Source organism: Chinchilla lanigera, unplaced genomic scaffold (genome assembly GCF_000276665.1).
Source record: "Chinchilla lanigera isolate Chin_1 unplaced genomic scaffold, ChiLan1.0 scaffold00005, whole genome shotgun sequence".
NCBI lineage: Eukaryota > Metazoa > Chordata > Mammalia > Rodentia > Chinchillidae > Chinchilla > Chinchilla lanigera.
Genome location: NW_004955406.1, coordinates 19,118,062 through 19,143,982, shown reverse-complemented (window position 1 = coordinate 19,143,982; position 25,921 = coordinate 19,118,062). Strand labels below are relative to the sequence as shown.

The 25,921-nt window shown below is 37.0% G+C and overlaps 2 protein-coding genes across 11 annotated transcripts in view; one reads left to right on the top strand and one right to left on the bottom strand.

The window, feature by feature from the left end:
- Tor1aip1 (torsin A interacting protein 1) overlaps nt 1-21,077 on the bottom strand; it is a 29,553-nt gene extending 8,476 nt beyond the window's left edge. For 2 of the 7 annotated variants that reach the window (XM_013521233.1, XM_013521247.1), the window contains exons 1-9: nt 20,565-21,077; nt 18,579-18,653; nt 15,079-15,141; nt 13,986-14,030; nt 9,224-9,265; nt 8,390-8,476; nt 5,491-5,547; nt 2,650-2,691; nt 1,582-1,650 (exon numbers count right to left, since the gene is read on the bottom strand). In XM_013521233.1, the coding sequence (XP_013376687.1) occupies nt 1,582-1,650; nt 2,650-2,691; nt 5,491-5,547; nt 8,390-8,476; nt 9,224-9,265; nt 13,986-14,030; nt 15,079-15,141; nt 18,579-18,653; nt 20,565-21,057 (973 nt within the window). In that variant the 5' untranslated portion in view covers nt 21,058-21,077. The remainder of the gene's footprint in view (nt 1-1,581; nt 1,651-2,649; nt 2,692-5,490; nt 5,548-8,389; nt 8,477-9,223; nt 9,266-13,985; nt 14,031-15,078; nt 15,142-18,578; nt 18,654-20,564) is intronic. The other 5 variants (XM_005374964.2, XM_005374965.2, XM_013521241.1 and 2 more) reach the window with 3 other exon arrangements.
- Nucleotides 21,078-21,168: 91 nt separating this feature from the next.
- Nucleotides 21,169-25,921, top strand: part of LOC102007188 (torsin-1A-interacting protein 2) — a 30,809-nt gene continuing 26,056 nt past the window's right edge. The window contains exons 1-2 of one of the 4 annotated variants that reach the window (XM_013521267.1): nt 21,169-21,640; nt 25,117-25,175. In XM_013521267.1, the coding sequence (XP_013376721.1) occupies nt 21,240-21,640; nt 25,117-25,175 (460 nt within the window). In that variant the 5' untranslated portion in view covers nt 21,169-21,239. The other 3 variants (XM_013521287.1, XM_013521279.1, XM_005374980.2) reach the window with 3 other exon arrangements.

Sequence of the window (25,921 nt, the reverse complement as noted above, 5' to 3'; positions counted from 1 at the left end):
TAGCAATGATCCTCCTGCCTCAGCCTCCGGAGTGTTTTTTGTTGTTGTTGTTGTTTTGTTTTTGTCTTTTTGAGACAGGGTCTCACCATGCAGTTCAGGCTGGTCTTCAGGTCACTTTGTAGCTCATGCTAGTCTCAAACTTGCAATGATCCTCCTGCCTCAGCCTCCTGAGTTCTGGGATTATAGGCTTGTGCCACCATGCCCAGTTAAAAGTTTTTTTGATTTCTGGTAACAATGTGTATCAGTTTTATTTATATGGAAGTCACTTACCTGCTATTAATTACCCTGAATATATAGTTAAGAACTAAGGAATAGAGCTGGAAATGTAGCTCAGACACACAGCACCTGCCTGGCAAGTGCAAGGTCCTGATTTCAATTTCTGGTACAAAAAACAAACAAACAAACAAACAAAAAAAATCCAAACCAAAAAACCCCCCAACCCCCTCCAAATCCAAAAACCAAAAAACATAAAGAACTTAGGAAATAATAGAAAACCTCTAAATTTCTCATAGTAAATACACTGAAACTCGTGCATTTTCACTTTCCATAGTATTTTTTAGGTCTGTAAGTTTAATTTTCATTTTTGATTCTTATCATAAATACAATTCTAATAAAGTAAATAATTAATGATTAGGTTTCCTAACTGTAATAGGTCAGAAAGAGCAAATTATGAGAGGACATGGTCTTCTAATAGAACACACAACAATAAAAAAAAAAAAATGACAGCCAATAGTAAGGCAGGGGAAAAAGGTCTTTGCAGTTTTAGAGAGCCGAATCAGTATGTGGAGGAAACCTCACTGCTAAGAAAAAATGAATCGTGATCATAACTACTTTATTCATGGAAAAACAAAGCTAGAGAGCCTATCTTGTCCAGTTACAGAGTTAATCATTCCATAAATAAGGGACACACAATTTTTATATTATTTATATTATTTTACATTTTTTAAAGAGATTTTTATATTATCTAAATAAAAGTAAGGGGACACCTGAGGACCTTGAGACCACTATAGATGAATAAAGAATGAAGGTTGTTTAAGGCAGAGAACATATGTGTACGCACATATGAGTTTAATATAGTCAAGGTGTAACGTGGACAAATTTCTACAGAAATTGTAACAGGCAATGAGTTCAAAGTAAAATTTCATCACATCAATTTACTGGCATTTGTTAAATTCTGTGACACTTAATCCATCCTAAACCTGAATAGAGAAACACAATTTGTGCATCCTGGCTCTTATTACATAAAAGAATGGGTGTGTACAGCTGCTATAAGCATTATTATAAAGTTTGCGAACTAAAAACCAGGGATTGTCAGAGAAGTACAATTTCATTACTATGTATGCTTGCTGCTACAAATGGACAGCTTGTGAAGCCCACATCTGTCATCCACTGGCGTTCTCACATTGCTACCTATGCTTTATACCCAGTCCACCTAATCCCAGTCCAATAATGGAAACTGAACTCATAATCATAGCTGTTCTCTATTAGTGAGATCACAAACAACCCAAATGCTCATCTGAACAACTGAACATTTTTGTACATTAGATAATCAAGAAAAACACAGCAAATAAGTTTACTTACTTTGCATCCTATTTCTCATTCTTGTATGTTGTTCAAACCATTCCTGACGGTTTTTCTGATATCCTGAGCCTGAAACAAATTCATATATCGAGATGCCATTTCACATACTTTGGAAGTCTATATCATAGCCCAGTGTTGTATGACAAATCTATCAGAAAGAAAAAAATAAAGTAGGGAGGAAAACAATGAAGATAATAGTTTGTGAAGTAAAAGAATTTCAAAGGATATCAGTGAAGACGAACTACTTCCCATAGCAAAATAGGTATCAGATAAATACATTATAACAGTGATGGAGAAACTATGGCATGCATGCTGCGGTGAGCTGTTTGTACCACTAAAAGCTCTAAAAGGTTCGCCATCACTGCATTACAACCTAACAGACAAAATTATGTGTAAGTTGTTATGGCTTGTGTCTAGACGTCCCCCTAAAGCCTCATAGGTGGGGCTTTTTTGAGAGGTGGCTGGATCTAGAGTGGGTGGCACTGGGGTTGATTATGGTAATGCAAGGTTCAAGGGCACTAGCATCAAGGGTGTGAGTGCTACCCACCCTAAGTACCCTGGATAAAATGTAAGGAATAAAAAGAGCTGTGGTCATCCTTTCATTTTGCAAACTTTTGCCTACCATGTTTCTGCTTGTGATGCCCGTCTACTGTGCCACCCTGCCTTGGAACCAGCCGATTATGGACTGAAACTTCTACAAACTGTGAGCTGAAATAAACTTTTTCTCCTTTAATCTGGGTGTTGGGTATTTTGTCTCAGCAATGTGAAAAGTAAGTAAGACATAAGTCCTTCAGTCTATGTGAATGACTTAATTAAAAAACATCACTAGGTTTTGATGTTATTTAATTGAAAAGTTAACCATTTACTCTTCCAAGTAAATTACTCATGGTAAAAGAGCCCTGAATATATTTCTACATCACAGTGTAATTATGAGGTATAATACCAATGATTGGTAGATTAAAAAGTGAAGAGAGAAAAATGACGTAAAATCCTATTAGAATTTTTGTTGGTAGAATGAGGCAAGTTTAGAAATAAGTGACTATAAAAGAAGGACTATTGACCACTTACTCAGCACAGAAGGTTGCTTATTATGAGCTGTGGAGTCTTGTCCTAAAACAGAGCACAGGAACAGGGATCACCAAACACTTAAAAATTAAAACAAAGGAGATGTTTTATAGATGTTTTGCTTGTTTTCTATGAGTATTATAAACCAAATCAAACCTTTCTCTTACCAGTCTCAAAAATATACAATAAATGTATCTTTCCCTTTTCTAAATTTCAAAATTTTCAGAGTGGAAGTAACATGACGTCAGTTTTAAGATAATTATTATCAAAATAATTGCTATGGGCTGGGGATGTAGCTATGTGGCACAGTGCTTGCCTAGTGTGAGACTGGGTTCAATTTCCAGCATTAGGAAGGGAATAAAAAGCTAAACATATTCAATGATTACTAGGTATCAAGTGTAGTTTTACTTAATTCTTTTTCTAAAGTTTTTATACCTGCATGGTAGGCATTATTATCCATATTTTATAAGGGAAAACAAATTGGTAATTTCCTGAGATTACATATCTGAAAGTAATGGGACTAAGTCTGTAACCATACATAATACCATACAGGATGGTATGTATTACATAGGCAATTTGTGGGCATTGCAAAGTAGTCATGAAGTAAAATCCTACATCAAATTTTGAAGTGGTTTTTAAGGATAACTATAAAAGGATGGTATGGAATCATTAGAAAATGACATCATATTCTATCTCACCCTAGAAAGAATGGCTATTATCAAGAAATCAACCAACAACAAATGCTGGAGGGGCTGCGGGGGAAAAAGGAACCCTTCTTCATTGTTGGTGGCAATGTTGACTGGGGGAACCACTGTGGAAATCAGTGTGGAGATTCCTCACAAAATTACAATTGGAGGTCCCATTTGCCCCAGCTACTCTGCTTCTAGGTATCTTCTCAGAAGAATTAAAAACATTGTACCACAGTGATATATGTGCACCCACATTTACAACAGCACAATTTGTAATAGTCAGATCTTGGAAACAACTCAAATCCCCATTAACTGAGGAAAGGATAAAAAAGGTGAGGTCTTTTTATATAATGGAGTATTACTCAGCCATAAAGAAGGATTAACTGGAGACTTTCATAGGTAAATGGACACAACTCGAGGCTGTACTCTTAAGTGAAATAAACCAGATGCACATGTGTAAAGATCATATTGTCTCCCTAGTATGAGAAGCTGAGAGAGTAAATAAGATCCAAAATGTGTAACAGATATTGTAAAATGGGACCAAACTTCAAAAGGAAAGAGAAACTGGGTGGGGAATAGAGAAACGGAAGGGAAAAGCAAAATGAAAAAGAAATATATAAAAGTTCACTGAAAAGATAGGTTTGTGCTAAAATTGTTTGGATAATTAGATGCTGTTATCTTGTACTCTGAGTAATTTAAAGATAACAATATGCATTTGTTACCCTCTTATCATATCGTTTTGCAATTTTGTTTTTTGGTTACTTTTCTTTAAAATGAAATTTTAAAAAAAATTACACATTCAATACACATATACCCACCCCCCCAAAAAAGAAAATGATATCATAAGTAATTATAATAAGGTAAATGCTAAAATATGCCTTCAAGAAACAAGTTATTTCTATCCATTGGTAAACGTATCAACATAAATTTATTTGCAATTTCACTTTTTCTGAATACAAATGCAATACATGCCAGCTGTAAAATGTATTCTAGGAATGTATAACTTAAAAATTTATGAATATTGTATCTGTTAAGTACCTACTATGTGCAGACTCTTGAGTGTGGAAATACATGGTAAATAAGATACAGATTTGCTTTCAGCCTATATTAACAACATACTTAAAAAAATTGGACACAGGCTTTTTTATCTACTCTTTCATCAAATTCTAAGTATTTTGTACATCATTTACATAGGCAGATACATTTAAGGGTTTTTAAAAGTCAAAGATTTGGAGCAAAATAAGGTAGTTATTTACATAAAGGGTGATTTTCCATAAAAGGCTTTCTTTTAATGTTTCAGCAGCTTATTCATTTTATTATATTTCAGTTTACAGTTTAGTCTAGGATCTGCTAAAAACTAAAATTAAAAATCATATAAAATGGAATTCTATGAACACAATGATTGTAATAGATTTCCAAAGGCTTTTTCTTTGTCTTTTAAAGAAAGTCATGTAGGAAGAAAAAACTTCTTGAAGATTTTATATACAAGGATATTTTCAGCTGACTGATGAGTAACTCAAATTCTGGGACTTGATTTAAAAATGGAAAAAGAAAATCAGTCTTATTTCATATAATCTAAGAAACATATCCAAGGCAGATAATCTGCAAAATACCAAAAATAAAGTAAAAGAAAAATGCCACCCTGTCTACTGTCCTGAACAATCACTGTTAGCATTGTAGCATACTACTTTCTAATATTTTTTGTGTTATATTTTCTTAACATTATATCATGAAAATTTTCCAAGTTGTAAGATTCAAACTACTACTATATCAAACTAAAAGCAAATCAACATATTGATATTGCAAGGAAACATTCAACAAATCACAGGAAGCAGCAGACTTTTATTGGAAATTCTGCTTTTTGGGTTTCTTTTTCTTGTACTGGGAATCAAACTCAGGACCTTGCGCTTGCGTTGCTGAGCTATATCCCTGGCCCAGCAGACTTGTATTGTCACTTTTTAAATTTCAAACTCAGGTTTGAGAATAGAGAGTAACTCAAGAAACATAATCAAGAGGTAGAAAGATACTAGGGGAGTTTTATTTTAATTGTTTACTACATGTCTTTTTTATTTATATTACACTGTAAAGATCTTTAAAAAGAAGAACAGAATTGGACCATGGTCATAGGTACATCTGTAAGCATGGCTTTACTTACTTTGTGGTAATCTCCAAACTGATTCTGGACACTGACCAGATAATATAGTGGCTTGATCTTAAAAACAAAAGAAAACAAAACAACCCAGTAAAATTCATGTATTTTTTAAAACAGTACTAGAGATTGAACCCAGGGAACAATGAGATATATCCTCAGCCTTTTTTATTTTGAGATAGGGTGATAGTAAATAACCTAGGCTGCCCTTGAACTTGTGATCCTCCTGCGTCAGATGCTGGAGTAGATGGGATTATAGGTATGAGCTACCATGCTTGGCAATATTTAACTGTTTGGTGTACTTTCTTTAGTTATTTTTTGAGACAGGATCTTGCCGTATACTTCAGGCTGCCCCTGAACTAACTATATAGCCCAGGCTGGCCTTGAACTTGCAGCAATCCTCTTGCCTCAGCCTCCCGAGTGCTGGGATTATAGGCATGCACCAACATGCCCAGTTTAGTGTATTTTTGTTTGTTTGTTTGTTTGTTTTTTTCCGGTACTGGGAATCAAATTCACGACCTCACGCTTGCCAGGCAGGTGCTGTGCCGCTGAGCTAAATCCCCAGCCCCATAGTGTACATTTTATCATGAGGACTTTACTATTAGGTGCATAATTTATCAAAAAAACTTTAAAAGATTCATGTTGTATCAAAAAAATTAGCTAGCTGTGTTATTAAAGATACAAAACACAGCAGGAAGTAAACAGATAATAAAACCTTTGAGACAGGGAAAATCTTGAGAATTTACAATGGCTCTTCTTAAAGACCCTTAATATGGGGCCAGGGATATAGCTCAGTGGAGCAGTGCCTGCCTGGCAAATGCAAGGTCCTGAGTTCGATTACTGGCATACCCCCTCCAAATCCTTAATACACACTTTGCCTTAAGATTCTCTGGAAAGAGGGCAAGAAAGTATGGTGTTCAGTAAATGCAGTATTAAGTATTAAGGCGTTAGGTATTTTAGTCTACACTTCTTAAACTTTTTTCATTTAGTGGAATTTATAACTAAATTTGTATAAAAGTGGTCAGTCAGACTGCTATTTTGGAAACAGAAGCATTTGACTTCTGAAAGTGTACTAATTATAGATAGTATACTATTTTTGTTACAAAATTTCTGAGTATCCACCCCTGAAACATTTCTCTAATATTAAAAATATGAAGTACTAAAATAATAAATTAGCTAATTTGTTATGAATACTATAATACAAAAATAGACATTTTTAATGGGTGAAATTTAAAAATTACAAAAAATTCTAGTATTTTTTTCTTTTTTTAGTAATGACTGGCCCAGAAGACCCAGAATAGTTTTGGAAGACCAATAATTTTCTTAATATACCTCAATACTTTGTTCTTTTTTTTGTATTTTTCCTTCTTTGCTTTTGCTGAACTAGGGATGGAACCCAGGGCCTTCTGCCTGGTAGGCAAGTGGTCTACACTGAGCTACATTCTCAGTCCTTTTACATTTTATTTTTGAGACAGGGTTTAAATTACTTGGTTGGCCTCAAAACGTGTCATTTTCTGGCCTCAGCCTTCCTGTGCCCAGTAACACCTTGTTCTTTAGTTAGAGTTTTCTTCTGCATGTAGATATATGCTTCAATAAGGGCACAAGAACTTATTAGATTTCAAAGGGAAATAAAGACCTGGAGTTTATGTAGTTCTAAACAGCTATACGCCAGCGGCAATGGCAGTGAACTAGGTTATATGAGTGGTTTAGTCTCTGATTTTTAGAGCTTTATGCATATGATACTTACTATGTGCCAAGCACTTTCCGCATTTATGTATGAATCAAATTATCCTCCCAACAGCACAGATGAGGAGATTGAGGAACACAAGTTAAGCAACCATCTAAGGGTAGGTACCTAGTAAGTAGAGGACTCAAACCTGGGAATTCTGGCTCCATGGCATCACACAAGCTAATCAAGTGCTCAACCACTGAGACACACTCCCAGCCTGAGGTCATGCTCTTAACTGCTATGCTGGAGTATTATGTATCTCTTTTTAAGATTTCTCTATGGGGGGGGGAGAAAGACAGGAAAAAATACGTAGGAAATATACAGAATACCAAATGCCCATAAAATAGCTTATGGACTTAAACAAATTTTTTTTTGTGGTGCCAGAGATCAAATCTAGGGCCTCATGCAGGTAAGGCAGGGGCTGGGCTAGGTCCCAGCTCATTTTTAAAGTGAAATAATGAAATAATTTTTAAAAAATTATAGAAATTCTCACGAGGTGGGAAGGGAAAAGTAGAGAATTATTTTTCTGTGGGACTAAAATATAAAATTATACTCTTTATTTGAAGTTTACAAATTTACCCAGCACCCCAAGCCTTCTTCTCTATTCAGTTAACTCTTGCAATTAGAAATTGCTAACACTAACTTGGTAAATTTTTCTGTGTATTATTGGGGATTGAACTGAGGGCCTTGCACATGCTAGGAAAACATTCTGCCACTGAGCTACAGCCTCATGCCTTTTTAAATTTTTAGTTTCAAAATAGGGTCTCACTAGTTGCCAAAGCGAGCCTTGAACCTGTGAACATGTGGTCTCAGCCTCCCAAGTAGCTGAGATTACATTCATATAACACTGTGGCTGGCTAGAATCAGTAATTTTAATAAATATTAAAAGTATGTTACTTTTTGGGGGGCGGTGGAGGAGACAGGGTCTCACTAAGTAGTCCAGACTGGCTTTGAACTCGTTTATGTAACCAAGGCTGGTCTTGAACGTATGGTGAGCCTCCTGGCTCAGCTTCCCAACTACTGGGATTACATTCATGTGCCACTACGCCTGGTCAAAAGTAGCTAACTTTTTAGAAAGTATTTTTAAAGAAAAAGGAAATTCACAGAATACCTGTATATTTGAACTAAAAAGATAGCTCCTACAAGAAGACACATACGTATATAAATCAACGATACCTCTAGATTCAACAGAATCCCTGGATCTGACTTTAACAGTAGCGACATCACTGTAAGAACCATCCTGGTCATCATCTTCAGTTTCTCCTATAGAGAAGTAAACAAACTGGGGTATAGTCTCTACTGCCTAAAAGTTCTGGATGTAAAAAAGTCAAGTCAACATTATAATGACGGTCTTTAAAAAGTTATTACTATTTTGAATCACAAAGTTTTAAATGAGCTAAAACTGAATGCATGTACTTGTTTTCTGAGGCACATGATTATTTCCTAAACAAATATTCAAAGAAATACCTAAAAGACTATATTTTGAGACTTTAATGTAGTCAAAAATGAACAGGTGAGCATTATGTAGTGAAAAATTTTTACTTTATGGGGAGAAAATTAAATATGGCTATGTAATTAAATCTGGACATGATTAGGGTATACAGATGTGTTTTTATAAGTATGTATAAATATAGGTTAACGTATATATATACCCACATATAAACACTATGGTACGTAGAAGACTAAATTATAGATTATGCTAGCTTGAAAAGGAACTAAATTTTATACCTGTATTTTTCAAAGAGAAAACAACTTGGAAAATTAAGCAAAGGCCAAGCATATGCTAGAAATGGAAATATTAGCTTTGCTCAAAATTAACTCAGAGAAAAAGATGCTTAAAATGTACATAAGGTTTCCCATCAGTCATTCTATCTGATTTTATCCTGTTTATCTTAATAGTTCGTGATTTTTTTCCCAAAGAAAAAGATATTTTCTGCTCTTAAACACCTATCAAAGTGCTTGTAATGTAAAGACAAAGAATACATTGTATGATATTTAAAAAGGAAGTACCTTCTTCTGAGAAATTGACCTTCTGTTTGACATTGGAGGTTTCTGGAAGAGAAAAAGTGTATACGTATATAATATGAAAAACTAAAGCTAAGGAATAAATAAGAACAGCTAATTAGTAAAATGAACATAAAGACACAATAAATGTTTTTTTCTGTTAAATCACTAAGAATCTATCATTTCCTTCTGGCTGCATTAGAAATAACTCAGGTGCAAACTTGAATCAAAAATAGTGTTTATTTTTCCTTCAGTATACTCTAAAATATAACTTATATGTACAGAAAACACTAAATGCTACGGTGATAAACATTCCAGCCCATTTAGGTTTGAATATTCTCATTCTCCTATTTGCCAGACTGCCTAACCTACCATGATAAGCATCAAGCCAGCTGAACTGAAAAACCAGTCTTTTTTTAGTTTTGTTTTTTATTTCCCTATAGTGCTGGAAATTGAATTTAGGGTCCCACATCCTATGCAAGTGCTTTACCAAACAACTGCATTCCAAGCTCTTTTCAAGTTTTATTTTACTTCATTTTTTGTGGTACTGGGGTTTGAACTCAGTGGTGCTCTATCACTGAGCTGCATCTCCAGTCCTTTTAGCACATTTCCATTGGCTTGAACCACTGGTGATACAGGCATGACTGCCCCACTGCACAGTCTGTACCACCAGATGGGACTGTCATGCCTGTACCACTGGGGATTAAGAGCCACCAGGCAGTGAGACACAAATTTAGCCTTGTGAATATGTTCATTTTTTTTTTTTTTTATAATTTTTTGACAACTTTTTTTTTTTTTTGGTACTGGGAATCAAACTCAGGACCTCATGCTTGCCAGGCAGGCGCTGTGCCACTGAGCTATATCCCCAGATCTTTTTTTTTTTTTTAAATTTTGTAGTGGGGTCTTGCTTAAACTCGCTATCCTGCCTCAGTTTCCCTAGGAGTTGGGATTGCAGGTTTATACCATAATGTCTTGCTAAGTTCGTTAGGTTGGCTTTGAACTTGCAATTCTCCTGCTCTAACCTTTCCAAATCAGGTTTTTAGTGCACTAGTGTCTCCAAAGAGAAAGTAAGAAAGTTTGAAAGAAAAAAAAAAAAATCCTCTAAAATCTTCCTAGTTTCAGCTGCGCCATATACATCACTGTTTCTCAGAGCAACAGAAAATTTAAGCAAAAATGCATGAGCAAAACATATCAAAAATTTTTTAAATGCAGTATTTTTACCTGAGCTAAAATGTCAAATGATCATAGTAAAGAAATGCCATGATATATATTTCAATAAAATTTGGACTTAACATTTCAGCTTTTATCTCTATTGGATTTAACCTGTATGCTTTTCTTTTCTTCTGGTACCAGTAATCGAACTCACAACCTCACGCTTGCCAGGCAGGCACTGTGCCGCTGAGCTAAATCCCAAGCCCCATAACCTGTATGCTTTTTAAAAGTGTAAAAGTTGTCATACCAAAATGGAGTCAAATATATCAATCCTAAACAAAATGGAGCTGGGAGGCCATGAAGGAAGAACCTTCTTGCATGAATGCTTTTAATAAGAACTATTACAAGGAGTCTCTGAAACCACAATTCCCAGACTAGTTACTTCTATAAAGATATCCCAGGGCTGGGGATTACATGCATATCCTAAATTGCAATCCCCTGCAATTCCTGAATAAAGTCTTTATTTTTAAGAGCTACTCTGTCATTACTTTTAGACTTACAGGGGAAAGAAGACTGTGGAAAGAAACTGCCAATAGATTCTTCAGTGAACTGGAAATTTTTTCATATTAATTTAATTAATTAGTATAGTACTAGTTAAGTTAGTTCCACTTAAAATGCTCCTTCTTGATGATAGTGGCAAATGCAGATCAGCATCTGAAATATGTCTGCCAACATTTTTGTAGAAGAAAGCTAACCCTGAAAAAATTGATAATAACATCACATTATTCTTAAAAACCTAGAATCTAGTAGGTATAGTACGTGCTATTTAAATCTAGGCTCCAGAGAGATTGTCCTTTGACTTTTCTTTTTTGGACAGAAAGAGAAAATCAAACTGGTCTGAGGGCTGTTTCCTTAAAATTTTAAAATTAGTATTTCCAGCTCTATACATACACATTTTAAAACATGTTTTTTATTTTATTAAACAAAGCTCAAGAAACTCAAACTTACTTTTTTTTTTTTTGTTTTTTGGTCTTTTTGAGACAGGGTCTCACTATGAAGTTCAGGCTGGTCTTGAACTCACTTTGTAGCTAGGGAGGCCTCGAACTCACAATGATCTTTCTGCCTCAGCCTCCCAAGTGCTGGGATTACACATGCAACATCAAACTTACTTTTAGAATGTTATTCTAAAAATTATTTAACATAAAATGCCTCAGATAAAGTCACAGCTAATGTGATATAAAAGTTTACTTTCTCATATTACACGGTCTTTAAAAGTAAAATTATGATGTTTATTATAAGAACAACTGTGGTATTTGCAAGTCTCCTTCACTTTGCTATTGATCCTTCAAAATTCAATTCAAATGTCACTTCTAACCTATAATATAAAAGCCTCTTGGGCCTTTCCAAGTAGAGAACTTCACTAGGATCCTATATACATATAGCACTATTTTAGCACTTAAAAAAATTATTAAACTTGTTTTTAAAAAAATTTTTAAACTTGTTTTTCTTTTTCATTAGATCATATACTCCTAAGAAGTACAGGAAAAAAATCATCGCTCTTTAAGGGCCTACTATTTAGGTCAGTCACTGGCATATAGAATGTGGCTGAAAAGAAATGTTTAATGAATGAACAGGTTTTGTAAGAAGAGAATAAAACTTTTTTATTCCTATACCATGATAAATAACAATATTTATCAGCTTAAGGAAAACAGTATAGATTAGTTTTCAATAATTCCATCGCATGTAAGGTTTTAAATATTCAACCTATTTATATCATTCTTTTTGTTATTTAAGTTCTTTCACTATGAACTTGGTTAGTATACACAGAAAATTAAAAGCATTAAAGTTATATACATTTAAAAAAGTATTATTTTTTAGGATCATGCAGAAACTTTGAGAAACTAAAATCCTATTTGGAGCAAAAATATCCTTAGTAACATAAAGCTATTTTTAGAAATTATAAAGGGTGTGGCTTCAACACATAGATACATGGTAATAATTAGGATACGCTTTTAAGGAGGTGCTGTTTTTACACAACCTCAATGGATTAGGAAGAACTGCTTTGAGAAATTCTAGGTCTTTTCTAGTGGAGACTAAACACTAACTGTACCACTTTCTGTCCATTTTCTTTTGCTTGGCCACAGTCTTTAAGAAAACACAAAGTTCCAGGTGTACCTCAGCTTGTGGGACTCTTAAGTATCCCTAGGTGTTTTGAAAGCCGACCAAAGTATCTACATTTCCACTATCCACTTTACTGTTCCTAGAGACCTATGACATATACTTGGTGTGAGGACTATAGGGTACTCAAGAAGATATAAACTTTGCTTACTCTGTGTTTTATCTGGGTACAAAACCAAAAATATCACAAATGACATTGAGTGCTTTCTCAAAGGAAGATTAGAACACAAGAGTCAAATCCTAAATTTACTCTTAGAACAAACAAATGATAATTTTGGTGACTTGGGTGTTCTTGCCATGGATATAAATAATGAATAGGTAAACTTGTTTTTTCCATAGGACACATAAGAGTCCACACTTTTTGAGTCATTTATACATGTACACACGTCACTTACACATGTCTGTCACATATGCTTTTCTTTCAAAAATGCAAAAACTGTTTCTTAGTTTATGGGTCATACAAAAACAGATTATGGGACAGGTTTCGTCTGAAGGCTGTAATTGGTGATCCCTACCACAGATACGTCTAAGGCTGTTCAATACCAGTGATGCTTTTGAGAACACAAGAACGGGGTAAAAGGAAGGAGATATCACAAGTATCCAAGCTCCACAAATGGCCATGGCCTACAATCCCAGATGTACTAACAGTACTATAAAAGGAATCAAGGGGTGTCATTTTTTATATTAATCTACAGAAAATTACTTCAAATTGGAAAACACTTTTTTAAGTTAAATTTTTATTATAAAATACTTATAAAATAATTTCTAAGTCTATCATACAAAGTAAGAGTGTTAGGTAATTTCAGCTCCAAATTCTCTCCCAATTAAGTCTATGGCTTACAAAGTGTTTTTACAAATCTGTAAACAGACTGCTTCAGAAACTGTGAGTAGAAGTACAGTACACAGGATAAACTCCATTATGCAAGAATCACTTTCAGTACCCAAATACTAGAAATTCTAAAGTCTTAAAATTAGCCAGTACTTAAAAAAATGAATATAACATAAAGAAAAATGAAGCTTTCCTCTTTTTGCCTTAAAATGTAAAATTAAGTCCAACCACATTTAATGTAGGTTCACTTAAAATGAACAGTCCATGTTATTGCATGTCCTATTCCAAGGCAAATATTGAAAGTAATTTAAACTAGTTTAACAAACACAGCAAAGAACACTGACCTTTTTATTTTTAAAAAAACCTCCAAATTTATTTACTAAATCAAGGAAAAACCCCAACTGATAAGCTGGTATCACCTTTTTTAAACAGTAGGAATTTAACCAAGGCCAGTAAAAACTATTGTTACTTTATGCTCTTATTTGAATGTAAATGTCAGTATAAGATGATTACTGACTGAATAAAAACCAAGGTTCTTAATGTAGATCACTGTTATCAGGTCAGTGTTCTACAAGCTGAGCTAATGGACAGAGTTAGAGATAAACAAACCTAATTCATTCATTTCAGTGTTTTCATTTGTTCTGTGTGCTGAATCTGCAAGAAAGATGAAAAGAAAATGATTAGAACTAAAAAGGAAATGTATCGTATGATTCTTTACCACACGTTTAAAACCTTAACAGACCTTTATCATCTAATACATGTAAGGACAGTCAACTATTATTTAAAAAAAAAAAAAAGCTGGTCATGGTGGTGCATGCCTATAATCCCAGCACTTGGGAGGCTGAGACAGGAGGATGGTTGGGAGTTTGAGGTCAGCTTGGGCTACAAAGTGAGTTCAAGACCAGGCTGAACTGCATAGTGAGACCCTGTTTCAAAAAGACCAAAAAAAAAAAGGTAATTCTTAAAGGGAATGATTAAAAAGTAATAGAAACCTAATGTAAAAGATAAAGAAGTTCTCATATTAGTTCCAAGACAAAGCATCCTTAAGGACCAATAAACACAGAAAATGAAGTACAAGTAGGCTGTGTGGAGTGACCTCGGTACTTTTCTTTCTTAGTCACAGAATCAATGTAAGGGCAATACTTTTTAAGGTTTTAGTAAAAAGGAAATGTAACTGAAACAGGGAAATTTTACAACTTCAGTCTTGCTATAAAGCTCGAGTCTGGAATTTTTTATCAGCAGTATACTATGAAGAAAAAAAGTCCATGACCTTAGTTTAAAAGCATCATGTGAGCACAGACGGACCATAGCAATATGTAACAAAGAATCTTTTAAAGAGAATGCGGCAGCCCTTTATAAAGTGATATGGGAAGATTTCTCAATATATATGAAAACTACAAACAAGAAGATACAGAAAAGGATATTTATCAGGTCAAAATTTCTGTTTAAAAAGAGAGAAAAAGGTAATTTCTACATGAATTTTCTTAACTCTCCAAAAATATCTCCAGGAAGATACTTAGGAAACCAACACTGGCTGCTTCTGATGAGGAGTGGCTAATGGACAAGGACACAGGGAGACTTTTCACTGTTCACCTATAGTAATGTTTGAGTTTTGAACCATATGAGTATATATACTACTATATTTAAAAATGAAATCTTATTTATAAGAAAAGTTAAACCAACAGACAAAGTAATCTCTTACCACGTCTTGTGCTTCTTAGAGGGGGTCTACGTAGGCTAATGACAGGATCTTCACTGGTCACTGCTTAAGGAAAACATTTAAGTCCCAGATGTGTTATAAATCATCTCTTTACTTAATCAACAAAGGTTTATAGAACTTTCCATTATGCTACAGAACCAAAGTTTTCTCTAAGTAAGTGACAATAATGAAGTTCACATGAAGTTTCCTACCATATAAATTCAAGGTCTCGGAGAAATTTCCAATTGTTTTCAGTAGACCACATTGTATAAAAGAAAAGGATTACTAAATAAAATTCTAAATTGATCAAATAACAAGCAAAATCTGTACTATAGTACCAACTCAACAATCTATTCCATTTGTGATCTACGATTATAGATTATTAGTATTGTATTTTAATTTTAGAGTTAGCTTCTCAAGAGATAATATACTTCCTCCAACTATTTATTATGTGTTTTCTAGGAAACGCAAATGCTAATTTTAAATAAAATGTTAATGTTAGCCATAGGCATAGGACTTACGGGGAAATCAATTTCATTAAATAATATGCTAGTTTCGGTCTAGAAAAACAAGAGTTTCATACAACGTAACTTAAAACCCAATATATATCTAAATTTGGATTCTATTATATTTTGTTTCAATCATCTCTACAGAAAGAGCTATCTTAGTTGTTAGCACTTTCCTCATCAAGTATTTAGAAATTCACATAAATAGCTTTAAAAATAAATCGTGTACATGTGTTGATAAAGGTAAATTTTACTTACCATTAGTCCTAGTATTACAACTACCTTCTTTTTCTCTGTATTCCCAACCTTTTCAGGTTTAATTAAAGCCTAAAACTGAAAAGGTGGTTTTGTTTACTTTTTGCTAAGCTATGTTAAAAAAAACCAACTCTATGGGACCAGGGTTTTAGCTCAGTGGCACAGCACCTGCCTGGCAAGCATGAGGTCAAAAAAAATCAAAATATCTATCTACCTATCTATCTCAGCAAGTACTTTTGATTTAAGAAGTATTTTCTATATGTTCTACCATATAAAACCCTAGATAAGGTACTCCAAGGAGACAGAGTACCAGAGAGAGATACAGGAGAGTAAAGTCACTAGCACCCTTCACTTCTCACCACTGTACCCAGCATCAAGTTGAGAACTGGTACAAAAGATGTTCAACAAACATCTTTTCTGACCTCTGTATCTCTTCAAAGATATGAGAGTGGGGGTGGGGTGGGATGTATTTGTATATCTTACTGTATACAACGTAATTTCACATGTGGTATCTCATTTCTCCAGGGGCTCTGTAAGTTACACAGGACCAATAACACAGTGGTACTGTACAAGCTTGAGGCTCAAGGTGGGTAGGAATGTGACCAAAGAATAGTGATTTCCACATTATGCAGCGATGCCTTTATTAGTAGTCCTTAAATACGGTCCAATTTAAACTTTTAAAAAACTTGTTCAATATATTCTAATATACAATAGTTTTAGAATGGTCCAGGGTTAAAACCAAGTCTTCATGGTAACAATTTACTTAATTTCAACTTTTCTTTTTTTGCGCTATTAAGGATTGAAACCAAGATTTTTGCATTGAGCTACATCCTCAGCCCCTTTTTTAAAAATCTTGAGCCAGGGTCTTGTTAAATCACTAAATTTCCAAGGCCAGGCTTACAGTTTTTGATCTTTCTGCTTCAACCACCTAGGGTGCTGTGATTAAAGATATTTTTATAAACTTAGTCTAGATTTAAAAACTGGTATTTCTGTTTTTCTAGAGATACAACTAAATTTGTAAATAAACTCAAAGATTATGATTTCTTTCCAAACAGACTGGAAAATCTGATTATGGCACTCATTACTCAAAGTATGTTTCTAAAATATTTCATAATATTAACACAATAGCTGGGTATGGTGGTGCATACATGTAATCCCAGCCCTCAGGAGGCTGAGGCAGGAGGATTGCTGTGACTTCAAGGACAGCCTGGGCTACACACTCAGTTCACGGCCAGCCTACTCTATACAGTGAAACCCTGTCAGAAAAAACAAAAATATTAAGACAACATGGGCTACTCAAGGAATTAAGGGATAAAGGTATGTTTATTTGAAAGTGAACCAGAACTAAACATACTATAGTTTAAATTGAAAATAGAATAGTTCAAATAATAATCTTACTACAAGTAACAGATAAATCAGGTCCTGGGCAATAAAATCCAGGGATAGCTGGGCATACATATACCTGTAATTCTAGCACTTTGGAGGCTGAGGTAGGAGGAGCACGAGTTCAAGGCCAGCCTGGTCTACATAGCAGCACTACGTGGTCTCACATAAAAAACCAAACCAAATGTAAACAAAACAGAACAAAAAAGTCCCTCTGGGGGTAATGAGCTTCAATAGTTCCAATCATTTATTATTGAGGGACTTTCCTAATATCAAGGAAAGACAAATAATTAGAAAAGCCAAAGCATTAAAAACTAAATTGAACTTAATCCTTTCCCAGCTTTAAAAAATATTTTTAAATTTTAAAAACTTAAGTGAACTGTTAAATGTGCCCTCTTTCTACATTACATTTATTCTAAGACTTTTAACACTTTAATATCTTTGTAATTGGGATGCATCAGATAACCTATAGCGTACTACAATAAATTACCAGAAAATAGGAAGTACTTTTTTCCTTTAGGTGGTACATAGAACAATGATGGTGTATCTTACAAATGATGACATCTCGGATTTGATCAAACAATATTAAAATAACAACATTGTGCGAAGATTTTACTATACAGAAACTTTTAAATAGAGGGCAATGTGACATAATCATTTTATACTTAACTTTATCAGTAGCTAATTACTACATGGGACAGTAACAGTCAAGTTCGTTGGAAAAAATGAAAGGGTTCTGGACAAGACAAACCTGAGACTGAATTTTGGCTCAGTCAGATATGTGTTCTTGGAGAATCTTAGATGTTCTGAGCTCTACTTTTCTCATCAATAAAATGGGTATACTATTTAAGGGAAGGTTATAAGGATTAACATAAAGTAACTGGTATATTTTTAGTGCATATTGAAGGGTTTAACCTTGTCTTTTTATGGACTTTTTTTGTACCAGGAATTGAACTCAGGACCTTGAGCCTGCCAGGCAGGACCTGTGCCACTGAGCTATAATATTCCCAGCCCTTCAACCTTGTCTTTTTTTGACACATATCAACATCGCTTAATTCAGTGCATAACAAAAAAACCCAAATGAAGTATGACTTGGGATCCTTAATGTATCTTTGATGAATTTATATTTTAAAAAGTTGGCAGTTAAATGAGGGGTGGTAGTGCACAGGTATAATCTTAGCACTCTGGGAAGCTGAGGCCACAGGACTCCAAGTTTGAGATGTGCCTGGGTAATTTAGCAACTTGGAAGACCCTGTCTTAAAATTTAAAAAAGGGTTGGGGATGTAGCTCACTGAAAAGCCCTTGGTTTCAATCCTGAATGGCAGGTAAGAAGAATAACAAAAACTGAAGCATTCTTACCTGGAGCTTCTTGTGTTCTGTCAGTTTTCTTTGAGACTGTTTGGTTTGTAACAGTATGAGAAGATGGTTCATCTTCTAAAGAAAAGATATAATAAGAGTTAAAATCCAGAATATAGTATATGGCCTGGGAGAGCATAGCACAGATGATGCATACTTAGCAGTAAAATATAAGCAAAAACACAGGCTATTCATTTCTTTAGAAATGTGTGATTATGTTCACCAAAGCTTTGAAATTAAACTACTCCTAAAACAGTGTAAGTAATTCACCACATATAAAAATATTCACCACTACTGCTTTACAACAAAAAAAAATGTAGTTAAAAGATGGACTTGAGTATCAAAAATGATGTGGAAGAAAACAGAAGATTTTAGACATCAAAATAGTGACAAATTTCTTACTTAAAAAGAAAAGCTCATGTGACTGCACTAGGCTCTGTGGGAGACTCAATACAAAGTAACATATTTACACTGTTTCCTACATGCAAAGCATTCTCCCAGGGACTGAAACAAATACAGAATTAATACAAGCACCTAAGTTAGCAGGAAGTATATGGTATGTCACAGGATCCTTCAAGGTTTGTCAATTTAGAGACAAAACTAACTTATATGGGTTAAACTGTCTTGAGTCGTTATACCCAAAAGTAACTTGCACACCTTTAATAAAAAGATTGTAAAATCCAGTCTTCAAATGTATCAGCACTTTTAAGTGTGAGCAGGTAAACTTGCAGCCTACTACTGCACTGGAAGTTGAAAATCCATACACAGGTACACGGTCTACAATTAACTATGTATCCCATTGTGACTCAAACGCTCTGATGTTTCCCTCATAGGCAGGTGCTTTACATAAGGCTAACATGAAGCTTCATCTGTGACTGTTAGATCTGGTGCACATGTGCGGATGGCATTAAGGAAAACTGGCTCACCTGAGACTCACATGAAATTAGTCCACTCACACTATCGGACTTTTGGTTCATTTACAGGAAAACTTGCTAATTAATTAATTAATCTTTTTTTTTTCTTTTTGGATTTTGAGACAGGGTCTTGCTTTGTGTTCCAGGCTGGCTCCACACTCACTGCGGTCCTCCTGCCTCGGCCACCGAGTGCTGGGACTACTGGCAGGGGCCACTTCGCACCTACAACAGTCTTGTTTGGGTAGACATGGTTACACTAAGGGCCTCCAGCAGGAGAACTTCTGGCAGAGACCACAACACTTGATTTTTTGTTTGTTTTTCTGAGACAGCATCTTGCTTTGTAGTCCAGGCTAGCCTCGAACTCTTAGCGATCCTCCTGCCTCAGCCTTCCGAGTGCTAGAATTACAGAAGTGGGCCACCACACCCGGTTGACCACAACACTTGACAAGAAGAATCAGCTGACTCTCTGTCGACACCGGGGAGCTTCAGTTTAAAAAACTGAGATCCCCCACTTTGATGTAAGAATTTGGAATAAAGATTCAATTCCCTAACCAGGCTACTCTAACCTTTGAAACTCCCGCTCACAAAATTTCTCGCCTCTCCCAAGTGGTGGAGATGGAAAAAACTGGAAGGTCAGAACCATGATCCTCAGCCCTGGGGGCTTCTGGCTCCCGAGAATGAAAGAGGGAAATGGAAGTGGCTTCGACACAGAAACATCTGCAGAGGGAACGGAAATGAAACCAAGGCTGCAGTCATCTTTAGTCTCTACTACCGCCTAACTCGGCGTCCCCTGGTGAACGGCTGCAGAAAGAGGCGACCTAGACTCCCCTAAATTCGTGCCACAAATGGGCGGCCTTTCCCGGCTCTGCCTGGGTCGCTCCCGGAGACCGTCTCTACCCTCATCCCGGCCCGGGTCAGAGCCTCCTTCCGCCTGCGCGGCGGGGGACCCCACGCGGGGGCGCACGGCCGGGGTCCCAGGAGCCTCCCCGGCCGCCGCTCCGACGCGCGCAGACCGCCGCGTGCACCCGCCCTCCCGCCCGCAGCGCGCTCCCCGGCCGGCGGCCGAGACTGTCACCTCCGCGGTCCCCACCTTCGGAGGACACAGAGTCCCGGAGCCTTCTCCTGGTCGTCACCGGCGACGGCTGCAGCGGCCGCTCCTGTGAGTTCTGCTGCTGCTCGAGGCGGGCATCCCTTCGCGTCTTCATCTCCTCGGCCTCTGCGGGTCGGGGCCGCCTCCGCTGCCGAGACCGAAGGTAGTAGGCGCTTTCTCGCGCTTCCTGCTTCGCAGACTCCGGCCGAAACTCCTCCGGCGGGGTTCGTCTTCCCAGCAGGGACCTTTCTTTGGCTGTCGGGGGCTCGAAGTCGCCGTACACCTCCGGCGGTTCCTCCGAGAACCTCACTTCCCGCCGGCCCTGGCGTGACGGCGGAGTTCCGTACGCGAGCGCGTCATCGGCGCCGCCATCTTGCGGAGCCCCGCGGAGCCGGCCCTCGCGCAGGGGGGCCCGGGGCGTGGCGTACAGCCCCCACCGCGCGCCCGCCGGCTCCGCCCGCCGCTCCTCGCGCGCCATACTTGTTGACGCAGCTGTGTGAGTCCCGACAGGGCTCTGCGACCGCTAGGTTTTCTTGCTGGAGGTGTTGCTGTCTTCCCGGGGGTGTTGGGCGGTGTCCGCAATGTCAGGGAGGCAGTTGAGAGTCGCCGGGGCCGCCACCTGCGTCGTCGCTGCTGTGCCGCAAACCTGCCTCTGGGCCCATGGTGTGTCCGAGGGCTGTGGGAGAGGCAGTGCCCGCGCTGGGTCAGCTGCTCCGGGTCACTCCCGCCTCCTGGCTGGAGCCACCAAAGAGGAGGAGAAGGGGGAGGAGGACAGCCCTGGCCTCGGCTTTCAGGGAGGGAAGGCTGGGGCGGCGGGACCGTGGCCGGGGACAGTGTTTGTGCGACGTCCTGTTGCCCTTGGCAACGGCTGCGGGCGCGGGTGTCCGGGAGGGGACGGGGGCGAAGGGGGCGGAGAAAACCGCGTGGAGCCTCCGCGTCCCGGCTGTGGCGCAGTTTCTTTGGGAACTTAAGGACTGCAGCCTCGGCCGTGCTCTCCAAGTGTCCCTAGCGGGAGTCAAGATCCGAGAGAGATTTTTGCGTGTTGCAGATCACCTGTTGAGGTTGTTCAACATCTATAGTCCTACTTACTGGGTAGCGTTTCCATTTGCGAGAGGTACCCGGAGCAAAAACCCCAATCTTCGGTCTTTTGCTCAAAAGTTCTATTCCAGCAGCGCTGTTAGGAAGACAATATTAGTGCTGCGTCACGCACAGTGAAATTAAGCATACAGTTTGTAGCACTGTAACTGTAAGTTGAGATCCGTTATTTTTACTTTGATTCTGGGCACATAGATAGTACTGCGTTTGACCTAGGGTTCTGCGTTGAGTTTACTGGACAAGAAAGCATGATAAAAACCGTTTCGCCTTCGTATATGTAGCGTTTATGGATGTGGATAATCTGCAATTACCAGCTTTAGACAAATAGGGAAGATCGATTAAGTTGCTATAAAGTATGAGTTATTTGAAAGATAGCTTAATATTTCCTTCAGTTACATAACTTGGAGAACTTTCTGAGATTTAAAGACGTTTAGGTTTAAAAGTCGTAATTTGGATACCAATTAACAATGATTCTGGAAAAATGGAATGCTCTTTCAAGTATATTAATCACCTTAAAATGTTTTTGAACAATTTATTTGTTACTCAAACTTGCACAGATTTTAGATTTTTATATTTTCACTAGTACATAAATTTGGCCACTGACACAAGGAATTGCATGAATTAAGTAGGTTTTTACCTGTTTGGAGCTTAGTTTAGCTTTATTTGCTGTGTACAATATAGCCAAAGGTACTGTAGGAACAACCAGTGAGAGAGATTACTACTTGTTTCTTTTAGTCTTTAGAGGAAAAAGTGAAAAAAATATTCTTTGTTGTCATCCGGGGTAAGCTGGTATATTTGGAAAATTTGTGACTTTTCGACAATATGTTGAGATGTATTGATACTTAATACATGGCTTTTAGTTTTTTTTTAAATTAATGCTTTCTCTGTAAGGTGGCTGTTATATTTCTCATTACCACATGCTAGTAAAAGTTTTTTAATAGACATAGTAATTGTTAAAGGATATACATTTTATACTGTTAACTTACTAAGCTCATTATGAAAATTAATGGGTATACTAAGAGCCTCTTTAAAACATTTATCAGAGCAGGTGACAAGATACAGAAACTTGGATACTGGCTTGTAAAGCTTCAGTTTCTGGGACACTTAAGGAGACAAGAGGCTGTACATATTCTGGAACAATTAGAAGAGAGAGATTCTGTAGACTATTGAGTAATCATATGTTATTTTGTAACTAAACTGCTTGTAAAGGCATAGGAATGACTCTTCAAAGAAGTGAATAATGGGAATGTTAAAGTAGATTCAAAAGCAGGAAACAAGGTAACTGTAGCACTTTAGCATTAGCACATACATTTGCTTAGGATTTTCCCTGTTGTCTAGGTTATAAGAATACATAATCTTAGTTCTGTCATAACTGCCTCCCACACATAACAATCTTACCCGTACCAAACTTTCATTACTAACAATGAGTGAAAGCCAAATTCTTGTCAAACCAGATGTTCTTCTGTAGGTGTTTCCCAAACCACAAGGGCCCATAAGTAACATTACAGAGATATAGACTCATAGCCAGTATTGTAAATACTTGCCAGGCCACCAATACCCACAGTTGTTACTTCATGAATCTGAGAAATGTGGAATAATTCAGTGAATCAAAGCACAGGTAAAAAAGTAATGGTTATAACAAAGAATAAATTTATTCATGTATTTACTAAATACACTGTGCTAACAGATAAATTTACGCAGGGAATTTGCTGTATATTGCAGTGTTAGGGAAGTCAGATACACAAAAGTTTTATAAGTTAGATTACTAAGTGGCATTAATCAGTTAGTAATAGGGCTAGTTCCAGATATTCTGTGTTTTTCATGTTGGGTTTCAAAATAAAGCAGCTTTTTTAAAAATATACTTTCCTGAGATAGGGTCTTGATACGTAGTTCAGGCTGGCTTTAAAATTTAATCCTCTAACTTCAACCTCCTGAATCCTGGAATTATCAGCATATACCACCACACCTACTTTAAAGCAGCTATTTTAAATGAAACTTCTTTAAAAGTAATTTTTGTGGTGGAGTTTTTCTCTTAAGGCAAGCAGAAATCCAATTTAAAGAGAAAGCATTGCATATAACAACATTCCTGAGTGGATAGAAAAATAAATGGAGTTGTGGCTTAATAGGGGCAAAATTGTTAATTTTAGTAAGGAAAAGATTTAAAATTTAAGAGGAAGTAAAGGCAAACTGGTTGCATTCCATGTTCTCACAAGTGATAGAAAAAATATTTTGAAGATAATACAAATGAGAATGTTTATCTGGAGATGTTACATTGAAATTAAAACAAAGTAAATGGAGTATATTATTCTACCTACTGTCTTTTGAATTAGAAATTGCAGTCAATTATCAAACAGCTGAAAATCTTCCCAAATCCAATGGGATGTCAAAATAAGGACGATTGACAGGCAGTGGCACGTAAGAGCTTCTGTGTACTCGGCAGTTCCACTTCTAGGAACTGGGGATATAGAAATCAAAATAAATCACAAAACAACCTTCTTGAAGTTTATTTTCAGTGGTGGAATCAGACCAAAAAAAAAAAGACAAAATCAATAGTGTTGGTTAGCAGTGTTATGGGGAAAAAAAAATGAAGGGAGATTTTTGTTTGTGTTGCCTTGAAGTAGTATAAGAACAAGAATTTTAGACTTAATTGACTTTGCTCCTAACCAAGCACATGTTTTAGGTAAGTTGCTCACCATCTCTTAATTTTCCCCATTACTATAATGAGTAGATCAAAATAGCTATTTTTGGTTCCTCATTTACTGTCATTTAGCAGGTACATCACTTGCAGGATTCCAACAACTTTATGTGGTTATGTAGCTTTGTCCCCATTTGACACGAGCTGACTAAGATTTGATGAAACAGCTATTTTGAGGACGTTCTCCTAGTGATGACAGTGTCTGGATTCCAAGTCATGTCTGACTGGTGCTTCCCTAATGTGGTACTACCTCTTACTGTGTTGGTTCAGTGGTTTTCTGATCTGAATTTCAGGTGGTTTTAAGTGTCAGAGTGGTCAGACGTCTTACGCAGGTGACTGCAGTCCTGTTAGATCAGTGAGAAAATCAGGGCTGTCTGTGATTTGGTTGTTAGTACCTTAAGGCAGCTCTGGAAGAGGCCTGGCTTTAGCTGGTCAGAGTGTAGAGTTGGGGGAGGAGAAGGCCAGGGGCGGGGAAGGGCGACTACTGCTCCCGGCATTCCGCGGGCCGGCGCCTCCTCTCCCTGCGGAGGTGGCTGTCACGTGGGCGGGACCAGACGACATTCCACCGCTGCAGTGTAAGAGTGGGTCCTGGTATCGTGGAGCAGAGGGAACACTGGAGACCGAAGGGCTCCCCTGATACTGACAGTTCCAAGACAAAACCCCACTAGAATTTGTAAGTAAAAAGAAAACAGATGTGCAACTTTCCCATGTTGTAGTATCTGAACTGGTGTTTTTTCCTTTCAAAAGGTCTTTCACAACCGATCCCTCCCCACCCCCACCTCCCTACGGCACAAAGGGAAAACAAGGTAAGTTGAAGGTTTATTTTTGTCTGGGAGTGAACGTTAAACAGGGTAAGGTAGGAGTAAATCTTTGGTTCCGACCTTAAGATGAGAAGCAGAATTCCTGTAAGTTTCTAAATGGGAAATTTGACGACTAGTGTAGGTGGGTCCGTATCTGACAGGATCCCACTATTCGTCCTATTAATCGTTAAGAGAGAGTACTTTTTTTAGTCTTGGTGGTAAAAACGGACAGTTTGAAGTTTTAGACCCATAGTTATGTTGCTTACATGTGTTCTGAATTATATTTCATACCTGATTAAAAAATTGACTCGTTTCATTTCAAAAAAGTCAAGTAGTTATATGAACTCTAGTTTATCAGTAGTGCTTATTAGACTTCATACTGTTAAAAAGGTCTGGAGAGGAGGTACAGTACTCTCATTAAACGTAGACCTTTTGTTTGTTTTATTCTCCTTAGGTTTTAAAACTTTGGTTTAGATTTGTAGGCAAGATCTTTTCCTTGTTTTTATTTTCTAAAAATTGAGACTGTGGCCGCTATCCATTTTGTTAGTTTTATTTTTTGAACATATTGACCAACCGCAGCACCTTTAATGAAAAAAGGGAACTTCATGGTGGAGGAACTAAAAATATTTTTGGAATTCTTTGGATTAGAACAGTTTGAAAAATTAACAGTTGCTGTGAAATTTTTCTGAAGTTCTAAAGTTTAAAGTGAGAGCCTCTCTTAAGTAATGTTTATTGCATTGAATGCAGAGTTC